Below are 15,960 nucleotides of genomic sequence, written 5' to 3' on the forward strand. Positions count from 1 at the left end.
TCACTCTGCCCCAGACAGCTTCCGACCACCACATCTCCCACCAGTCCTTCTCTGTTTGTGAAGAGAAGGTCTAGCGGGGCACCACCCCTGGTAGGTTCACTGACCAGCTGCGTCAGGAAGCTATCTCCCACGCTCTCCAGAAACCTCCTAGACTGCTTTCTCTGTGCCGTGTTGTGTTTCCAGGATATGTCCGGGAAGTTGAAGTCCCCCACGAGGACAAGCGCCGACGATTTTGCAACTTCTGTCAGTTGCCTATAAAACTCCTCATCCGTCTCCGCATCCTGGTTCGGCGGTCTATAGCAGACCCCCACCAGGATGCTAGCCTTGCCGGCCTTCCCACGGATCCTAACCCACAGGGATTCAACCTTATCATTCCCAGCCTGGAGTTCCACAACATCAAAAGATTCTCTAATGTAGAGAGCCACGCCACCACCCCTTTTGTGCTGCCTGTCCCTCCTGAAGAGCCGATAGCCAGGCATTGCAGCACTCCAGTCGTGGGAGCGGTCCCACCACGTCTCCGTGATGGCAACCAAGTCGTAGCCTGCCTGCTGCACAATGGCTTCCAGCTCCTCCTGTTTGTTACCCATGCTGCGTGCATTAGTGTAGATGCACTTCAGCTGGGCCATCGCCTTCTTCCCCGGCCTAGCCATTGTTTCCCCCGGCACAGCTCCAACAGGCCTTGTTTGAGCCCCGTCCCCCTTCTTACCTAGTTTAAAGCTCTCTCTATGAGCCCCGCCAGCTCCTGGCCTAGGATCCGTTTTCCCCTTGGAGATAGAGACCCGTCTGGGGCCATCAGGCCGGGTGCCGAGTAAAGCTCCCCATGGTGAAAAAACCCAAAATTTCTATGCTGGCACCAGCCTCTGAGCCACCTATTAACCACATGAGCTTTCCGCGTCCTCTCCGTGCCTCTCCCTTCCCCCGTAGGGATGGACGAAAACACCACCTGCACTCCCGCTCCCTCCACCAATCGTCCCAGCCCCCTATAGTCCTGTTTGATGGCCCTGAGGCTTCTCTTTTCAACATCATCGCTGCCAGCCTGGACTATCAAAAGCGGGTAATAGTCAGAGGGGCGAACCAGGTTTGGAAGCTTCCTGGTAACGTCTCTGACCCTGGCCCCAGGGAGGCAGCAGACTTCCCTATGTGTGGGGTCAGGCCGACAAATAGGGCCCTCCGTTCCCCTGAGGAGGGAGCCGCCCACAACAATCACCCTTCTTTCTTTCTTGGTGGAGGCAGTCCTGAGGCGTGGAGTCAACTTCCTCACCTCAGGCATCCTCCTGGGTAGGCTTCCTACCTCATCCTCACCCACGGGTCTCTCGAGCCCCAGGGCCTCAAACCTATTGTTCAAGGGCACCTGGGAAGGCGGTGCCGGCAGGGGAGGGCATCTCCTGCGAGGTCGAGCAGGGACCTGTCTCCATTCCTCCTCAACTCGCAGGTCCCCTCCCTCTGCCCGATGGCAACAGGGCAGGGGGTCCACCCCCCTTTGGGGCGTCTCACCCTGGTCCCTCTCCCTCTGGTCCTGCAGGGAGTTACTCCACCAGTCTATCTCCCGCTCGCACTCCCTGATATCCCTCAGTCTCTGCACCTCTTCCTTGAGTTCCGCCACCATGCGGACCAGGTCAAGCTGTCTGCTGTGTCTGTGCATCCCATCTGTATTCAATCTAGAGTTCACATACTGTAAAAGATAAAGATAAAAGATAAAGATAAAAGATAAAGATAAAGATAAAAGATAAAGCAACTTACACTGTATATGATGTGACAAATGCTTCTTGTCATGTTAGAGGGACTTGAGACATCACTGTCAGCCAGTTGAGTTTACTGTTCCCATGGTGGTTGAAGAGAACCTGATCTGCCCCATTTTGCAGTAGCCTAGAAGGAGATGCTCAGTCATTTACTGCCTTGTAGTTGAGTTTCAGCATTCACTCACTGAAGAGGCAGTAACTTCTATCTGAGAAGACAATAATGCATAAAAGCAATTTGTCAACAGAGGAAAAAAGAAAAAACAAACAAACAAACTTAATACTTCTACATACAGAGTTCAATCTGAAAACAAATTGGACACTTTTTTTGCTCAAGGAATGAAAATATGAATGAGTTCAGCTGACAGCTGATTTTTGTGTGCTTTGTGGCATAAGAAAAAAAACTTTTTAATTGACAAAAATTTTAGATGTCACTGAGTTTGCAATATAAATTACAAGCATCAATGTAGTGTAAACCCATTTTTTCCTCTTATTTATCTGTAGGATGTTTGTTACAGCCATAAAACACTTTGCAGCTCTTGACAAATGAACATTCCCCTGTTACCTGACAAGGCAAATTACTTATCTCCATAATTCTTTGAATAAAATTTCCTGATTTGCTGATGGAATAGGAAATAGTAATTACTCTACTGGTGAGTATAAGTAATTAAAAAAAAATGCTATTGTTTTGTCAAAATTAATAAATGGCCCACAAATAAAACTGTAAATCAAAAACAGTTATATTGGTACACTCCTCATATCCATAAAAAATAAAGATATTTGTAAATACAGTTCAGTAGTGTTATTAACCCATTTCATGGTTTGGATTTGAGAGTGAGATTACTGAAGATGCTGAGTGGGAGAGATCTGCAGGGAAGTCCCTTGAAATATGAAGGAAAATGAGACTTTCTAAAAAATATATATGTACATTATATATATATTGTATATGTATATACAATATATAAAATATATTATATAATAATATTTAAATATATTACATATTGTATAATATATGTAATATTATGTAATATTATATATGATATATATTAAATATTAAAGATATATATTAAAGATGTCATGCCATTCCTCACTGGTGATGGAAGGAATATTCACTGTTGTTTCCACAGTGCCGCAATGGGTTGTTCTGGAGTCACACAGCTGCAGGTCTGGGAACAACCCTGTCACAGCAGACAGAACAAATAAATGTGTTGCTGTACCTTGGAGAACAGCATACTTAATGTTTGTCTGTCTGCTGAATCCTAGGCCTAGCCTGTGGGCAGTGGATGACACTGCTTGTGTAAGCTTAAAATTAATCTATGAAAGGCTAGATAGTCCATTTTCTTCAAAGGCAAAAATAACAGAGAAATTCACTCAGAAATTATCCATTCTACCTATTGAATATGCATGTTCACATACTACCTACCAACAAAGATATGGATAACATATCCTACAGCAGTGATGGTTTTGAAAGCTTGGGACAATTATAAATAAGCATTTCTAAAAAAACATTCTTTGGAGATGAACTGAAGAAGCAGCAACCACATTCCCATGGTCAGAAGTACACTGCCCTTTGTCAGGTCTTTCCTCCTGGTATCATAAAACCTTTATGGCTGCTCAAATCCTATAGCCTTTCAGGATTATGGAGATAACGAAGAATACTGTGTTTTTTCGGTTTTGGATACAGAGACATGTCTCTCATCAGTGTGTCTAATATCTTCAATAAATTGAATAAATTAAAGAAAAAAATGAGAATGAACCCTCCCATCCCCAAACTACTGCTTCCCACACATCTGGTGTGCAGATTCTCACTACATTTCAACAGCTAATGGAACACAAAAAATAAAAAATGGATAAGTCTCCTTAGCGTCATTTCTTTATATCTGCCAAAAGTCAGGTAAAAATGACTACAGCTGAAAACTAGATACAAAAGTCAGATTTGATCAAAGCTTCTATTGCCTACATCTGGCATTGAAGCAATTCATCTGGTTGACAATCTCCATTCAGTCAAGTCCAAAGACACATTAATATTCCTGCTTTCTGCCTCATGCTGTATTGGGTACACAACTGCAATGGATTTTTTTGCATTATTTTTCCCTCTGTATCCTCCAAGAATCCAGTAAAAAGTATGTTCTAAGTGAAAGAGAACCTCAGTGACTGGTAAAAATTTGTGTGAGTTAACAGTGAAGTCTGTAATGCACTCACATATCAATTACTTGTAGCTTCAAGACCTTGTGATAATATATGAAACATTATAAACTAGGACCAGGCAGCATGAAATTACTATAGAAATGGTCTCATAGAAAATGAGATGTTCTTTCAACAACTCTGATGGAGAAGGAGAGGCAAAACTATCTTCATCATGTTTCTAAAAAGCTGCTGAATAGTTTTGCACCACATGTTCCTCTTTTTTTAGGAAAAAAAAAAAAAAAGAAAAACACCAAAAAGCACATTAACACATAACACATTACCCCAGAGAAATCTGCTTCTTCTTTCCAAAAAATATAAGTTCTGAACTGAAATGTCACATTGAAAATGTCACATTGAAAAGTTACTGAGAACTATTTTAAATATCCCAGTCTGAAAACCAGTGCAGCATTTGTCAATTCCATATGAAATGAAATCTGTGAACAACATATTTCAGTGGTCACAAAAAAAGCTCCACCCATTTCTCCTAGAGGCAGAAATCCAAGTGGAAAATTTTCAATCATTTCTGGTGGTAAGCTGTTTTAACAAGAATGCCACCACTGGCTCTCTTGGGGCAAGACTGGAAGAGAAACAGGAAACCTTAGGTGTCCACTTTGGACGCTGGCAATCAAAATTGTTGTGTAACAACATGGTGGCATCAAGAACTAGAGGTTAGTTGCCAAAAAAAAAAAAAAGTGTCAGAGATGCAATGTTGAGTTTCAACTACGGAACTCTGAAAGCAGCAAAACCTAGGGTAGCCTTGAGAGTCAGCAAAAAGAAGGGACAAAAAGCAGAAGATAAAGAGAATGGCAGGGAGCAAATATGAGCAAAAAGAAATACAGATTTCTGAAAGGAACACACACTCCAGTCAAACTAGCAATGAGATTAGCCCTACCCTTTCCTGTCTACGTCTGCTTCTAAAACATCATCTTTTCATCCCTATTTCCTTTTATACACACACACAAGAAAATGAAAGGTCCATCATGTTGCTGATTATATCCCATGGTAGGCAAGGTGCCACAAATATAACCAACTTTAGCTTTGATATTGTTTCTCTCCTGACTTTGCTGGTGCGTCATAGTAACCTTGGCTACAGGGCAGTTATTGATTCAAAATACTAATACAATGTGAGAGAATTTCACTGCACAACAGGATTATTGTGACTGACCTGAACAGCCCCTGCTTCAGCAGCAAATGCAGAATCCAAGTATTTGATCACCTTGTTAGATATTTTGCACTGCAGCCTGATGCCTTCTTGTGTTTGTCCATGAACTTGCAACTAAGAAGTAAAAATAAGAATATAACATACAACGCATTATTGTATTAGTGTAACGCAAGCATAGTACTAGAAAAATGTGAGACCAGAATGATGATGTCTTTTTCCATTGCCAGGGAAAGAAGAATGCTATAAAAGTCATAACAACAACAAAACACCAACCAACCAAGAAAGTTTTGCCACCAATGTTAGCACTGAAGATGTTACCCAGTTCTGCATGGACAGAACTTCTTAGCATCTTCCATGTCCTACAACTTAGCTCATCCCACCTACTACTATCATGACAGATGCTCAGGTATTTTTCTCTGTGCTTTTTATTACTCCATTTTGCCTTCATTGTAATAATAACTCTCCGTCCTAGTGACACTGTTTGCTACTGGTTAAAGACAGTGGTTGGAATTAAAAATTTGGTTCAGATGAATTATTTCTTTTGAACAAAAAATTGCCTGAATATAAAGCTATATTGCAGTATACCTACAGTTTTAAAATTATGATTACATCCTGTTACTTAATCATGTTTCAACACTTTTTCACATGCACAGCTTGTGGAATAGTTTATGCATTGCAAAATTCATGCAAAATTTACCTTTTTTACAGCTGACTGATGTTATATACTCATTTGTACTTCACTGGAGTGCAGGGAGGATGCAAAATAATATTCAATTAAAGCAAAAGCAATTTTCTTTAGTTTGAACAACAAGCAAAGATGCAGAGCAGCAGTGAGGCATGTCCACAAGAGCCTGTTTCAATCCGTTCCAGACATGAGCAGCTTTCCCCCCCGGTCCTGTCGGTCTAGGTCCTTACAAACATGGCCACAGGCTGTCTGCTTTCTCAGCCAGCCACCCATGGAGGGGGATTTGTGTGTATTTACCCCTGTTTGGCGGCTTCCTCTGTGAGCTTTCTTCTTGGATAAACAAAACTTGGTACTGAGGGAATCTAATTTTTGTGAATTTTCTGTTTATGATGTAACACTCATAGATTGGTCACTACTTTTAAATAAATTTCACATGTGAAAGGATAGTTCCTGATACAGCATATTAAATCAATCACAATATTAGGCAAATAAACATTTTCTACTCTTCCTCACTCTTTGTTCCCTATGTTCTTTCCTCCCAGATAAGTTGTAAAACTGATATGAACCCTTTCAAATATCTGTGGATTCTTCCAGAATTAATTTTGTATTTTCCTACTTGGAGATCAGTTCTGAATTCAACCACACACACACAGCTGACTTCAAAAACAGAAGTTCGAAATCTTCTTCACAGAAATGAGAAAGGTAAATGTGAGTATTTATCAAAGAACAAACCCAACTCTTGGCTACTCCTCAGCCAGTTAACTGCTTTATCTACATGACCATACAGACTTTCACATCAATACCAAAAAATACTTTTAATCTGAGCCTAAGGAATAAAATCTTCATCTGACAAATGCTGTTAGGCCATTTACCTGAAAGGGTAGATCCCAAGGAGGCTCCACTCTGCTAGAATTTTGTCCTCTATTTACAGGATGCAGGTCTGTAGAGGAAAATTCTTAAATTTACCCAAGTACAACTGGGCAGAACTCTTTCAATAGACAGGTACTCCAAACCAGGAGCACTTCATATTTCAGGAACAGTGAAAGTCAGGAATTTCACATCCATCATAAAGGGTACATATATTTCTGAGTGAGTCTTGGCCTGAATATTCTGAAATATTTTCAGGATTCAATATTGAAACAATAATTTTCTCTATTAATAAAAGTTCATTGCTTCTGAGGAGAGATTGTATTTATATCTATGAATGAAAAAAATGGGCAATTTTTTATATTTTTAAATTCTAATAATTTGATGTCATATGACATCCCTCTGATTACTAAAGGTGTTGCTCTTCTGCTGTTGAAGAAATGGTGACTCAGAAAGCATGTTCTTATTTTACATAAGAAGGACTTTGTATTATGTATGTAAAATAATTTTCACAGGAATACATTTTAATGTGTTATGTTACTAAATACATTGTAATTAATGGGAATCACACATTAAGATATTAGTGCAACATGCTAGAACTTTAATGTCTTGCTTACAAATCTTTTTTTTTTTTTTTCTAATTAAGGGTAAACTTGCACCTTTCCATGTTAGTGTGTTTCTTTGCCTAAGAACATGGAGTCAGAATTGGAAGATGTATTTTTACAGAACAAAATTTATTTGCAGGAGATATGTTAGCAAGTCTTGGAATGCATAACATTTAACTGCACGACAGTTCCAATTGCAGAAAAAAGAGATGTGGTACTGCACACTCAGTGATATCATACTAACCACGAGCATCTGGCTGTACTGCTCTAGGAGAGGAGGTTCAGTCCTCCAAGTTCTCAATCTTTCTCTTCCCTCCCCACGTATTTTATATTTTAGGTTCAGTAAAAGAATTTTGTTTGAATGTACTCTCCAGGACCATCTTGCTGTTCTTCCCACAGCAGCAAATCTTTGTGCTAACTTTGCACCAGGAGGTATGATCACAGGTTCTAAGCCAGCTATGAAGAGGGAGGCAGAGGAAAGGAATCCAAAATTACTAATATCAAATACATCCAAAGATCCCCAAACCACTTATTCTTTGGAAATCCTTAGTCAGTTTGGATCTGAATAGGAGAAATGTAAAAGAGTTTATGCTTAAAAAATGTTCTTCTTTGACCACCCACTCACATTTTTAAAAATATTTTCAGTACTGACCTTATTTTATTCCATTTCATGATCATGTAATTGATTTACTTTAGTGTGAAAAGTAAACTAAATGAAATGTTGAGCATATATGAACATGTAATCTTTTTATACTAAATACAATTTTAATATCATAATATAGAAAAACTAAATAAACATATTGGGAGCACGTAGCATATGGAAAAACAATACAAACAAACAAAACCATTTTTTTATTATGACAGAAAAACAAAAACAAAACAAACAAAAAAAACACACAAAAAACTATTTTCTATTAAAAAAGGCAGTTGAGAGTGTCTTGTATTTTTGTACCAAAACACAGAGTTGGCTGAGGAAAACATTTAAGTTGTGGTATTATTTCCCTAATGGAAAAATATAGTCTACTATGTTCAGAGCCGAATGGGAAATATCATTAGCAAGAAACAGGAGCTAGGATTATGCCAAATTGTTAGGCAGCAGTAATATGAATATGCCCTAAAACCTACTCTGTTAATGAAGGACATTTATTACACTTATGCAAATATGCTGTAGGAGGTAAAATAATTTTGATAAAATTATTTTTATAGTAAGAATTAAAAAAATGGATGTGGATCTTGATTCCATATACATTTGGGTATTGACTATGTCCAGGTGAAGGTTCTGCATTTCTGTGCCCTCTGCTTTGAGCCATGAGATTGAGCCTTCTGGTACATTTATTAAACCTACTGCCTGCTTTTAGAGGCCACATTTTAATGAAAATATTTTGTTTTCACTTTGAACTGCATGATCAGGCAAGAAATAACAGGTAGCTACCATTATAGAAAACGACTTTATGAGATAAGAATTAACATTGAGTGCAGACTGATAAATAAAAAAGCTGAGAGATAACAGAGTATATTCAAAATAATTCTCACATTCAAAATTCATTCATGAGTTTTATCATATGTCACCACACTTTCAGAGGCGTTAACCCTAGACTACATTAATAAGGAAAAACAAGTATTAACTATATCTATAGGCCTCACTTTTAACAGCCAGACACTCAGAGAAGACCATGAACTTCAACATAATGGTATAGACAGGAAAATCCTGCAATCATTTTGTTCAAGAGCTCAAATTCAGCAGTGCATCTGGGCTTCCATTCTAAAATCTATTTACAAGCTCAATTCCTGATTCAAGTACCCAGTTGTTTCCAAAATGGGATGTACACAGTGGAGTGTGAGAACACTCTCTGAAAACTTTGTAATTTGCATACTTAAATAAAATAAAATCAATATATACTGCAAGTAAATTTATGCTTTAAATTTCTCTGTCTCAAAGTGACACTCTGTCTTGCCTGTTCCAAGCTTGCTTCAGGTACAGTTTTTAAGCACTTGCAAACAGATTTTTTTCAAATATTTAGAATATTTAAAGTACTTTGTTTTGCACAGAGCTGGGACCTCTGGTATGCTGCATTAGCAGCATGATTAGTAGCCTTTATCTCACTTCTGATAACACTTTTTTAGGATTCAGTGTGCACACCAGTACTTTGAAATACCAGGCAATAAATGGAGTCAGTCTACCATGGATCTTAAATAGTTAGAAAGTCTAATTCACTAGTTGGACTACAGATGCCATAATTGTTTCATTATCATGTCTTCTCTTCACACATTTGTAATGAGATAGTTATTAATATTAGCTTTTAATATTCTTAAATTAGGATATTATATGAAAAAGTAAATAAATAACAATGCTATGTATGTCATGTCCGCCCCTAAAACCATTTGCATTGTGTTTATGAAAAGAATCCCAGAAATCAACCCTTGTGAATTTACATGCAAGGAAATTATTTTGAAAAACTACTAAAAACTTCTACCAATATTGTGTCCTTCACATGAAAGTCATCATAAGGAAAAGATTCTATATATGCATGCATCTGTAACAGTTAGATGGATTATGTAAAATGGCTTATATAATAAAGAAAACTAATAAGTCTTAACATTTAGCAAAGGTGATTGTGATTTTTAGTTAATTAAATTTTGCAAACTGCTATGTCCACTAATGAGCACACAAGCTGATTTAGTAGAATTAGTCCTTTGTATTCAATAGAGTAATATATCCCTCTTTGTATTGCAGGGACAAAAGAGAAGTGTTGTCAGGGAACTGCCTGCCTACACACACAAACACTCTCTATAGAAATTGCCATTTTATTGGAAGCATGGAGGAATTTCACTGTGAAAACACAGGAAACCGAAGCCAAGATTTGACATAGCTAAATTCAATTATCAGACACTTTCATTCAAACTTGAGGATGGTGTTTCAAAAGCCACTGTTTTGTTACTGCCTGCTAAAAGCCCTTATGGCATTCTTTATGATTATTAGTGAAACAGAAATTAAATGGCAACTGACCCGTACAGTGTTCACAGGAGTCATGTGTTTCAGAGACCCAGATACTGCATCTGCATCACTGTGTGATGAACATCACGTACATTCCCGATTAGGATTTGCCTTGGAGTGCCAGTATAGACGAATGAAGGAAATTTGATGAAACTTCTTAAAATGATACCACAACAAAATGAATGTAATGGTCTTGTTTTCTGTTTTAAACTATGTATGATTGTTTTGTAAGCTTATGTAAGAAAAAAAAAAAAGAAAAAAAAATCTCAGTAATGTCTACTAGAAAGAAATGAGTTAATATAGAAGTCTGAAAGACTCAGCATACCTCTTGAAAGACGAGTTAGGGATTATAATGCTGACATAAGTAGGTGTATTGACTATCTCAGATATTGAAAAACCATAACACGCAAAAAGCAATAGCATGATGCCAGACAGCATAATCCTGCTAACAGCAATATGCAAGAAAAACCTTTTTTCCTTGTTTCTCAGGTGGAATATTCTGAATTCATACTTTTAAAAATATACTACAGTGCCACCCATTGCTTTTAAGACAAAGTCAAGCTGATGGCAAATTGTCGGTGCCATCAGCCATTTCTGCTGCCTTCCGCAGCAACCTATCACTGCTAGCACCAATTTCCCACTATTCTGGTTCTGACAGCAATCTACCCTTCTCAAGCAATCTAGCAGGCCAGAAGAAGAAATCTGTTGTTTGAAGATGCCCAAAAACTGAATTGTTAGTTATGATCCTTTCTAAGAGGTTTAACTGATTCAGTGTATTTAAGAAAGCCGAAAGTTATTGGTATTCTACACATTTTACTCCTGCCCAACTACATATTGCCATGTAAACATTAGGTTCATCCACATATTCAAAATTATCTTTTTTATATGAGACTTAAAACAAGGTTATAATTTCCCCTTTTCTGAATGCTCTCTAATAAATCACACTTGAGAGTGTTCAGTGGTAAGCATTTAAGGAGAACTTGGTATCTTTTTTTTTTCTTTTCATTTAAAAGACAAATGGCATACATACATATAACAAGTACACACACAGATGATCTGGGAAGAGTATAAGTTTCTAGCTGTAACAGTACCTCAAAACTGTATTCCCCAATAATTGCTTTACATGGCAGTTTTATATGGAAAATATATAAAAGTCCCATTTCCTGATAAGCTCCTATGCAGCTTGCAGAACTGGCACCTGCACAGCTGTATTTTCCCAATCCCATCCATTTGCAAGGCCATGTTTTTCATAAGCAGAAAGTTATTTACTACATCTTGTTCACACACAACCTGGCTAACTTTTTGAAAACACTTCATCTTGCACAGATGTCATTTGTTGCAATTTCTGTGAGTCCTGCGCTTGCCTCTGCAGAACAAAACAAAGGCTAATTCTTTCCTAAAGGTTTGTTTGCCACAATAGAAAATTAACATGCAGAAACCAAAAATATATGTTGGTGAAGAGCCTGCCAGCAGCCTGACAAATAGTTGAACACTGGTCAGTCAAAAAGGCATTTCAATTAAAACTTTGTAAATACTGTATTTAAAGTCTCTTTACAAGGAAGCCTCAAACTGCCATTGTTCAACATGATTTAACATTTTCTGTTAGCCTCTAACTAGACGGGGGAGATGGAAGTTGGCCCTCCCTACACCAGACAAACTCCAGCTAAGACTGTCTTCCTTTATTACCATCAAACTTTCCCAAATGAAGTGAACCTAAAATATAACAGCATTTTTAGGCAGGCAAATGAGACTGGGCATTGAATTTTCATTCATAGAGGCTTGTCCAAATAATAACCCTCTATCTGCTGTCACTTTCTTATGAACAACATAATTTAAGATGGTTTCAGGAGCATGAAATTAAATCATTCACAGTGGATAGATCTTCTAATAACAAGACACTTTTATCTCACAGGCAGCAGTGTTGTCAGACTTAGGCATAATTAGGACTAGCAATCGGTAATTTTGCTGTAAAGCAGCTGACTGAACAATAGAGACTTTTAAAAATAGACTGCAGTTAAAATCTTTAATATTGATTCAGATTGTTTATTTGGAAACTTCCACACAGCTACGTACTATTTTGCTTTGCTAAATATTAACACGTACAGAGTTTGAAGTAATTCTTGTTTTCTAACCAGTCACTTCCCCTTTGAATTCCAGAACTGTAGTTATTCATACCCTTGTATATTACTGATGGTGGAAACAAATTTATCTTCTGGGATTTTGGAAAATGTAATCACCTAATGGAATCTTTAATGCAAAATATGATACTATCTTAACCTAAGTTGTAGAGGAGAGTAATGTGGGAGGCTAGCATTTTTAGTAAAATAACTTAGTGTCATAAAAGACCCATAGGAATGTGAAAGAAACAGAAGAAGCAAAATACATTAAGTGACAGGAAAGTCAAAATGAAGATTAATATTCGAAAGTAAGACACTTCAAAGGAACACTAAGTCAGTGTTTCCCTCTAAAATGCATGTCTCATATCACCTTTCATTAAAAGATGAAGGAAACAATACATACATAATCTACCATAAAACTATAAAATTACATACTGTATTTGCATTATTATTATTATTGTCATTTCTGTTACCAGTTGTGATGCTTTACCATCCCACAAGTTTTAGCTTATTTCATAAAAACGTCATTCTCATCAAAACTCATTAGGTGTAAATCACCTTAAATTTTCCTTTAACTCACTTCCCTCACCATGGTTCCTTGAAAAGTATTGCACAGTGTCACACAAGTTTATTTTGTCAATGAATACTTTGAAGCACAAAGACAAAGTGATTTTCCCAGGACATAGAAAAGCAGTGGTAGAACAGGTTAAAGGTGACAGATGTTTTGAGCCCTACATCAATCAGGATATAGCTGTTTAACAACCTGTAATAAGGCTAGAGGTTCACAGGCTACTCAGAAATATTCTTACACCAGACACTGGTATATGACTTTTTTTTTTCTACTTTAATGTCACTTCAGGATATCCAATGCAGCAAGCAGTTACTAAAATAATGCCCCAGGTCACTCATAATCTTTTGGAACCTAGGAAATTATGATACTAGAAGAACACAAGGTCACAAGGTGTTGACTTAAACCCTGATCTGTACAGATGATCTTCCTCATCCTTTTTTATTGTCATTCATGCAAGTTTTCAGGCATCACCTCCTGAAGAGTTTCTTGATTTCCTCACACAAAGAGGGATTGGCCTAAATATAAAACAGTATCACTCGTACTACTCTTATTTCCTAGTTTTCATTTCTTGCCTTATCTTCTGATCAGCTATAACCAAAAAAGAACCATAATCACTTGTTTTTCCTTTCCTACTTCTCTTCTTGCCAGATGTTTACTGCCTATTAATTCACTGTGATATATTAAAATAAAACAATGAGGGCTATATGTTATGTTCCACTAGAGCATGGTAGCAAACCTAAATGGTCAAATTAAAAAACAAACAAACAAGCAAACAAACAAACAAACAAAAAACAGAAATAATAACTAAACTACATCACTGTTTAAATTCTATCATTGCTTTAGAGCTTCTTCCACTGGAGAAGTCACTCTAGATGACGCACCAACCAAGTCAAAATTAGTCTAAAAATGATCAGATGGAGTCAACAATAAAGACCTTTAATGACTGTTATAGATGCACAAGCCTTAATCCAATCTCCATGACAAAATTTAGCATGAATTACTTGAAGCTCTGGAATGGGTCACATAGTAGTGCCTGGACCAGAACCCTATTGATCTGTGTATGTCTCATAAACCAGATTATTTTAATGTTATCAGGGGAATACAGATATTGACCCTTTCTTCACTCCCAGAATATGTAGTAAGCATAAGATTATGGATGTGCAACCTGTTTTCTTCATGTGGTCCCTTTTTTTGTTACACTTGGAAATTTTGTCTGATAAGAAAAGAAGGGGATTGATTTATTGGGGATATCAAGATGCTTCAGAATAGAGAAGTTTTCTCTGATGTTGCTGCAAAATTGCCAGAAAGCCTATGAGAACAGCCATTCACAGACCTGTGTTGGACTCCCCATCCCATGCTCAGATTTCTCTGGACTCTCTGAACATGTGTCTACTGTGTATAAACACTAAGTCTGACACATGTAGAAAGTATCAGGTTCTGCTAGAAGTTTATTTGCAGTTTGTCTGACATACACTAGATGTGTTGGATCCACTCTCCATGCAGTGCATGATACATATACTTACATTTCCATCCAATGTTTTGTGAAAAAGCCCCGAGTGGATGACCAGAGACATATTAAAGAAAAAGAAACTTGGAGAGGTTGTTGCGTAGGAAAACACATGCAATGCAACATCTACTAGCTTGGGATCCAAAGGAATGTAAAAAAAATATTTTGGGGGGTTAAGCTCATTTCATATAAACTATATGCATTTTAGTATTTCATTATCTTCCTGAATGATTAATATTTCATCACACAGAGAAACTACTAATCCATTTTTATTTTTAACCATGTAAATTATAGGATGTGATGGATATAGGATATGACAGTACATGGTCATCATACACCCATAAATCATAGGATATTGACTATTGTAAATTTTAGTTTCTGTGGCTGCACTAACAAATAAAGCCATGTATTTTAAAAAATGATTCATCTTTCAGGGAAAAAAAAAAAAAACTACTCAAAATTTTAACTATAAATTGTAGTCATGACATCATGGACTACTTTAGGTTGGAATAGACATCTGGATGTCTATTCTGAAACCTTGCTTTAAGCAGAGCCAACCCTGAAATTAGATCAAGTTGCTCTAGCTGAGTTTTGAAAAATTTCCAAGAATGGTGTCACAGGTCACAGGCTAATTGGTTGAGGTAGCCACAAAAACAGAGCCATACCACTCATATACTCAAAAAGTATTAACATCGCAGGGCAGATATAGCAGGCAAGCAATATTTCTGTTCCAAGATTTCTATTCTACTACATGCACTCACACACTTGCAAATCAGATCCCAGCTCCTCTTGGCCAGTTAATACAAACTTGCACCATGGACCTGAGGGAATGGGGCACTCACTATGACTGCTCGACACGTGGGGTTCTGTTGGCATCTTGGCCCTTGCACATAACTGTTCCACCTCAGGCTCTGCCTTTTACATGTCCAGACAGAAACTCCTGGTGTTTCCCTCCTTTCCAATGATGCTAGGGGCTAGTCTTAACTATTTATTGCTTTCTAAATTAGATTGTCAACATAAACTGTTAATGACCTTGCTAATCACACAGCCCCAGGCCAATTTTTTTGACCTTCTCCATATCTAAGGCAATTACTGATTGTCCCTAGTGTTTCTATCACCCTCCTTCATCAAATATACTATAAAAAGTATAAAGACTACTACATCTGAGCTTCTTTTTTTTTTCCAGCTTGTACCAGGTTAATCTAGTCAGCTCTCTGAGTGGGTAGATGCAGTCAAGGTCTCGTTTGCTTTTGTAGTACTTTTGGCTGTGCTTGTACATTTTTTTTCCTACACCTAGTCAGAAATTCTCTTGTAATTTGTAGGGAAGTCTCTCGTCTTTTATTGTGCACCTCCAAGAAGAGTCTGGTTTTTTTTTTCTCTATAAATTTCTATTGGACCTGTGAGGACAGTAAATAGTTACCCCTTACCACACTGGACTTCTCTGTTGACTCAAGTTCAGTTTGCTTGCTCATCTCCACACCTCCTTTTTTTTTTTTTTTTTTTTTTTTTTCCTGTAGAGTAGCTCCTG

At 37.5% G+C, this 15,960-nt stretch overlaps 1 protein-coding gene across 1 annotated transcript in view; it reads right to left on the bottom strand.

The window, feature by feature from the left end:
• The window catches only part of LOC308190369 (uncharacterized protein), an 87,599-nt gene that overhangs the window by 18,071 nt on the left and 53,568 nt on the right, over nucleotides 1-15,960 (bottom strand). Inside the window, exons 8-10 of the mRNA XM_080581682.1 lie at nucleotides 6,643-6,710; nucleotides 5,089-5,199; nucleotides 1,741-1,945 (exon numbers count right to left, since the gene is read on the bottom strand). Of these exons, the coding sequence (XP_080437808.1) occupies nucleotides 1,910-1,945; nucleotides 5,089-5,199; nucleotides 6,643-6,710 (215 nt within the window). The 3' untranslated portion in view covers nucleotides 1,741-1,909. The remainder of the gene's footprint in view (nucleotides 1-1,740; nucleotides 1,946-5,088; nucleotides 5,200-6,642; nucleotides 6,711-15,960) is intronic.

Source organism: Anser brachyrhynchus (genome assembly GCF_964034855.1).
Source record: "Anser brachyrhynchus genome assembly, chromosome: 2".
Classification (NCBI taxonomy): domain Eukaryota; kingdom Metazoa; phylum Chordata; class Aves; order Anseriformes; family Anatidae; genus Anser; species Anser brachyrhynchus.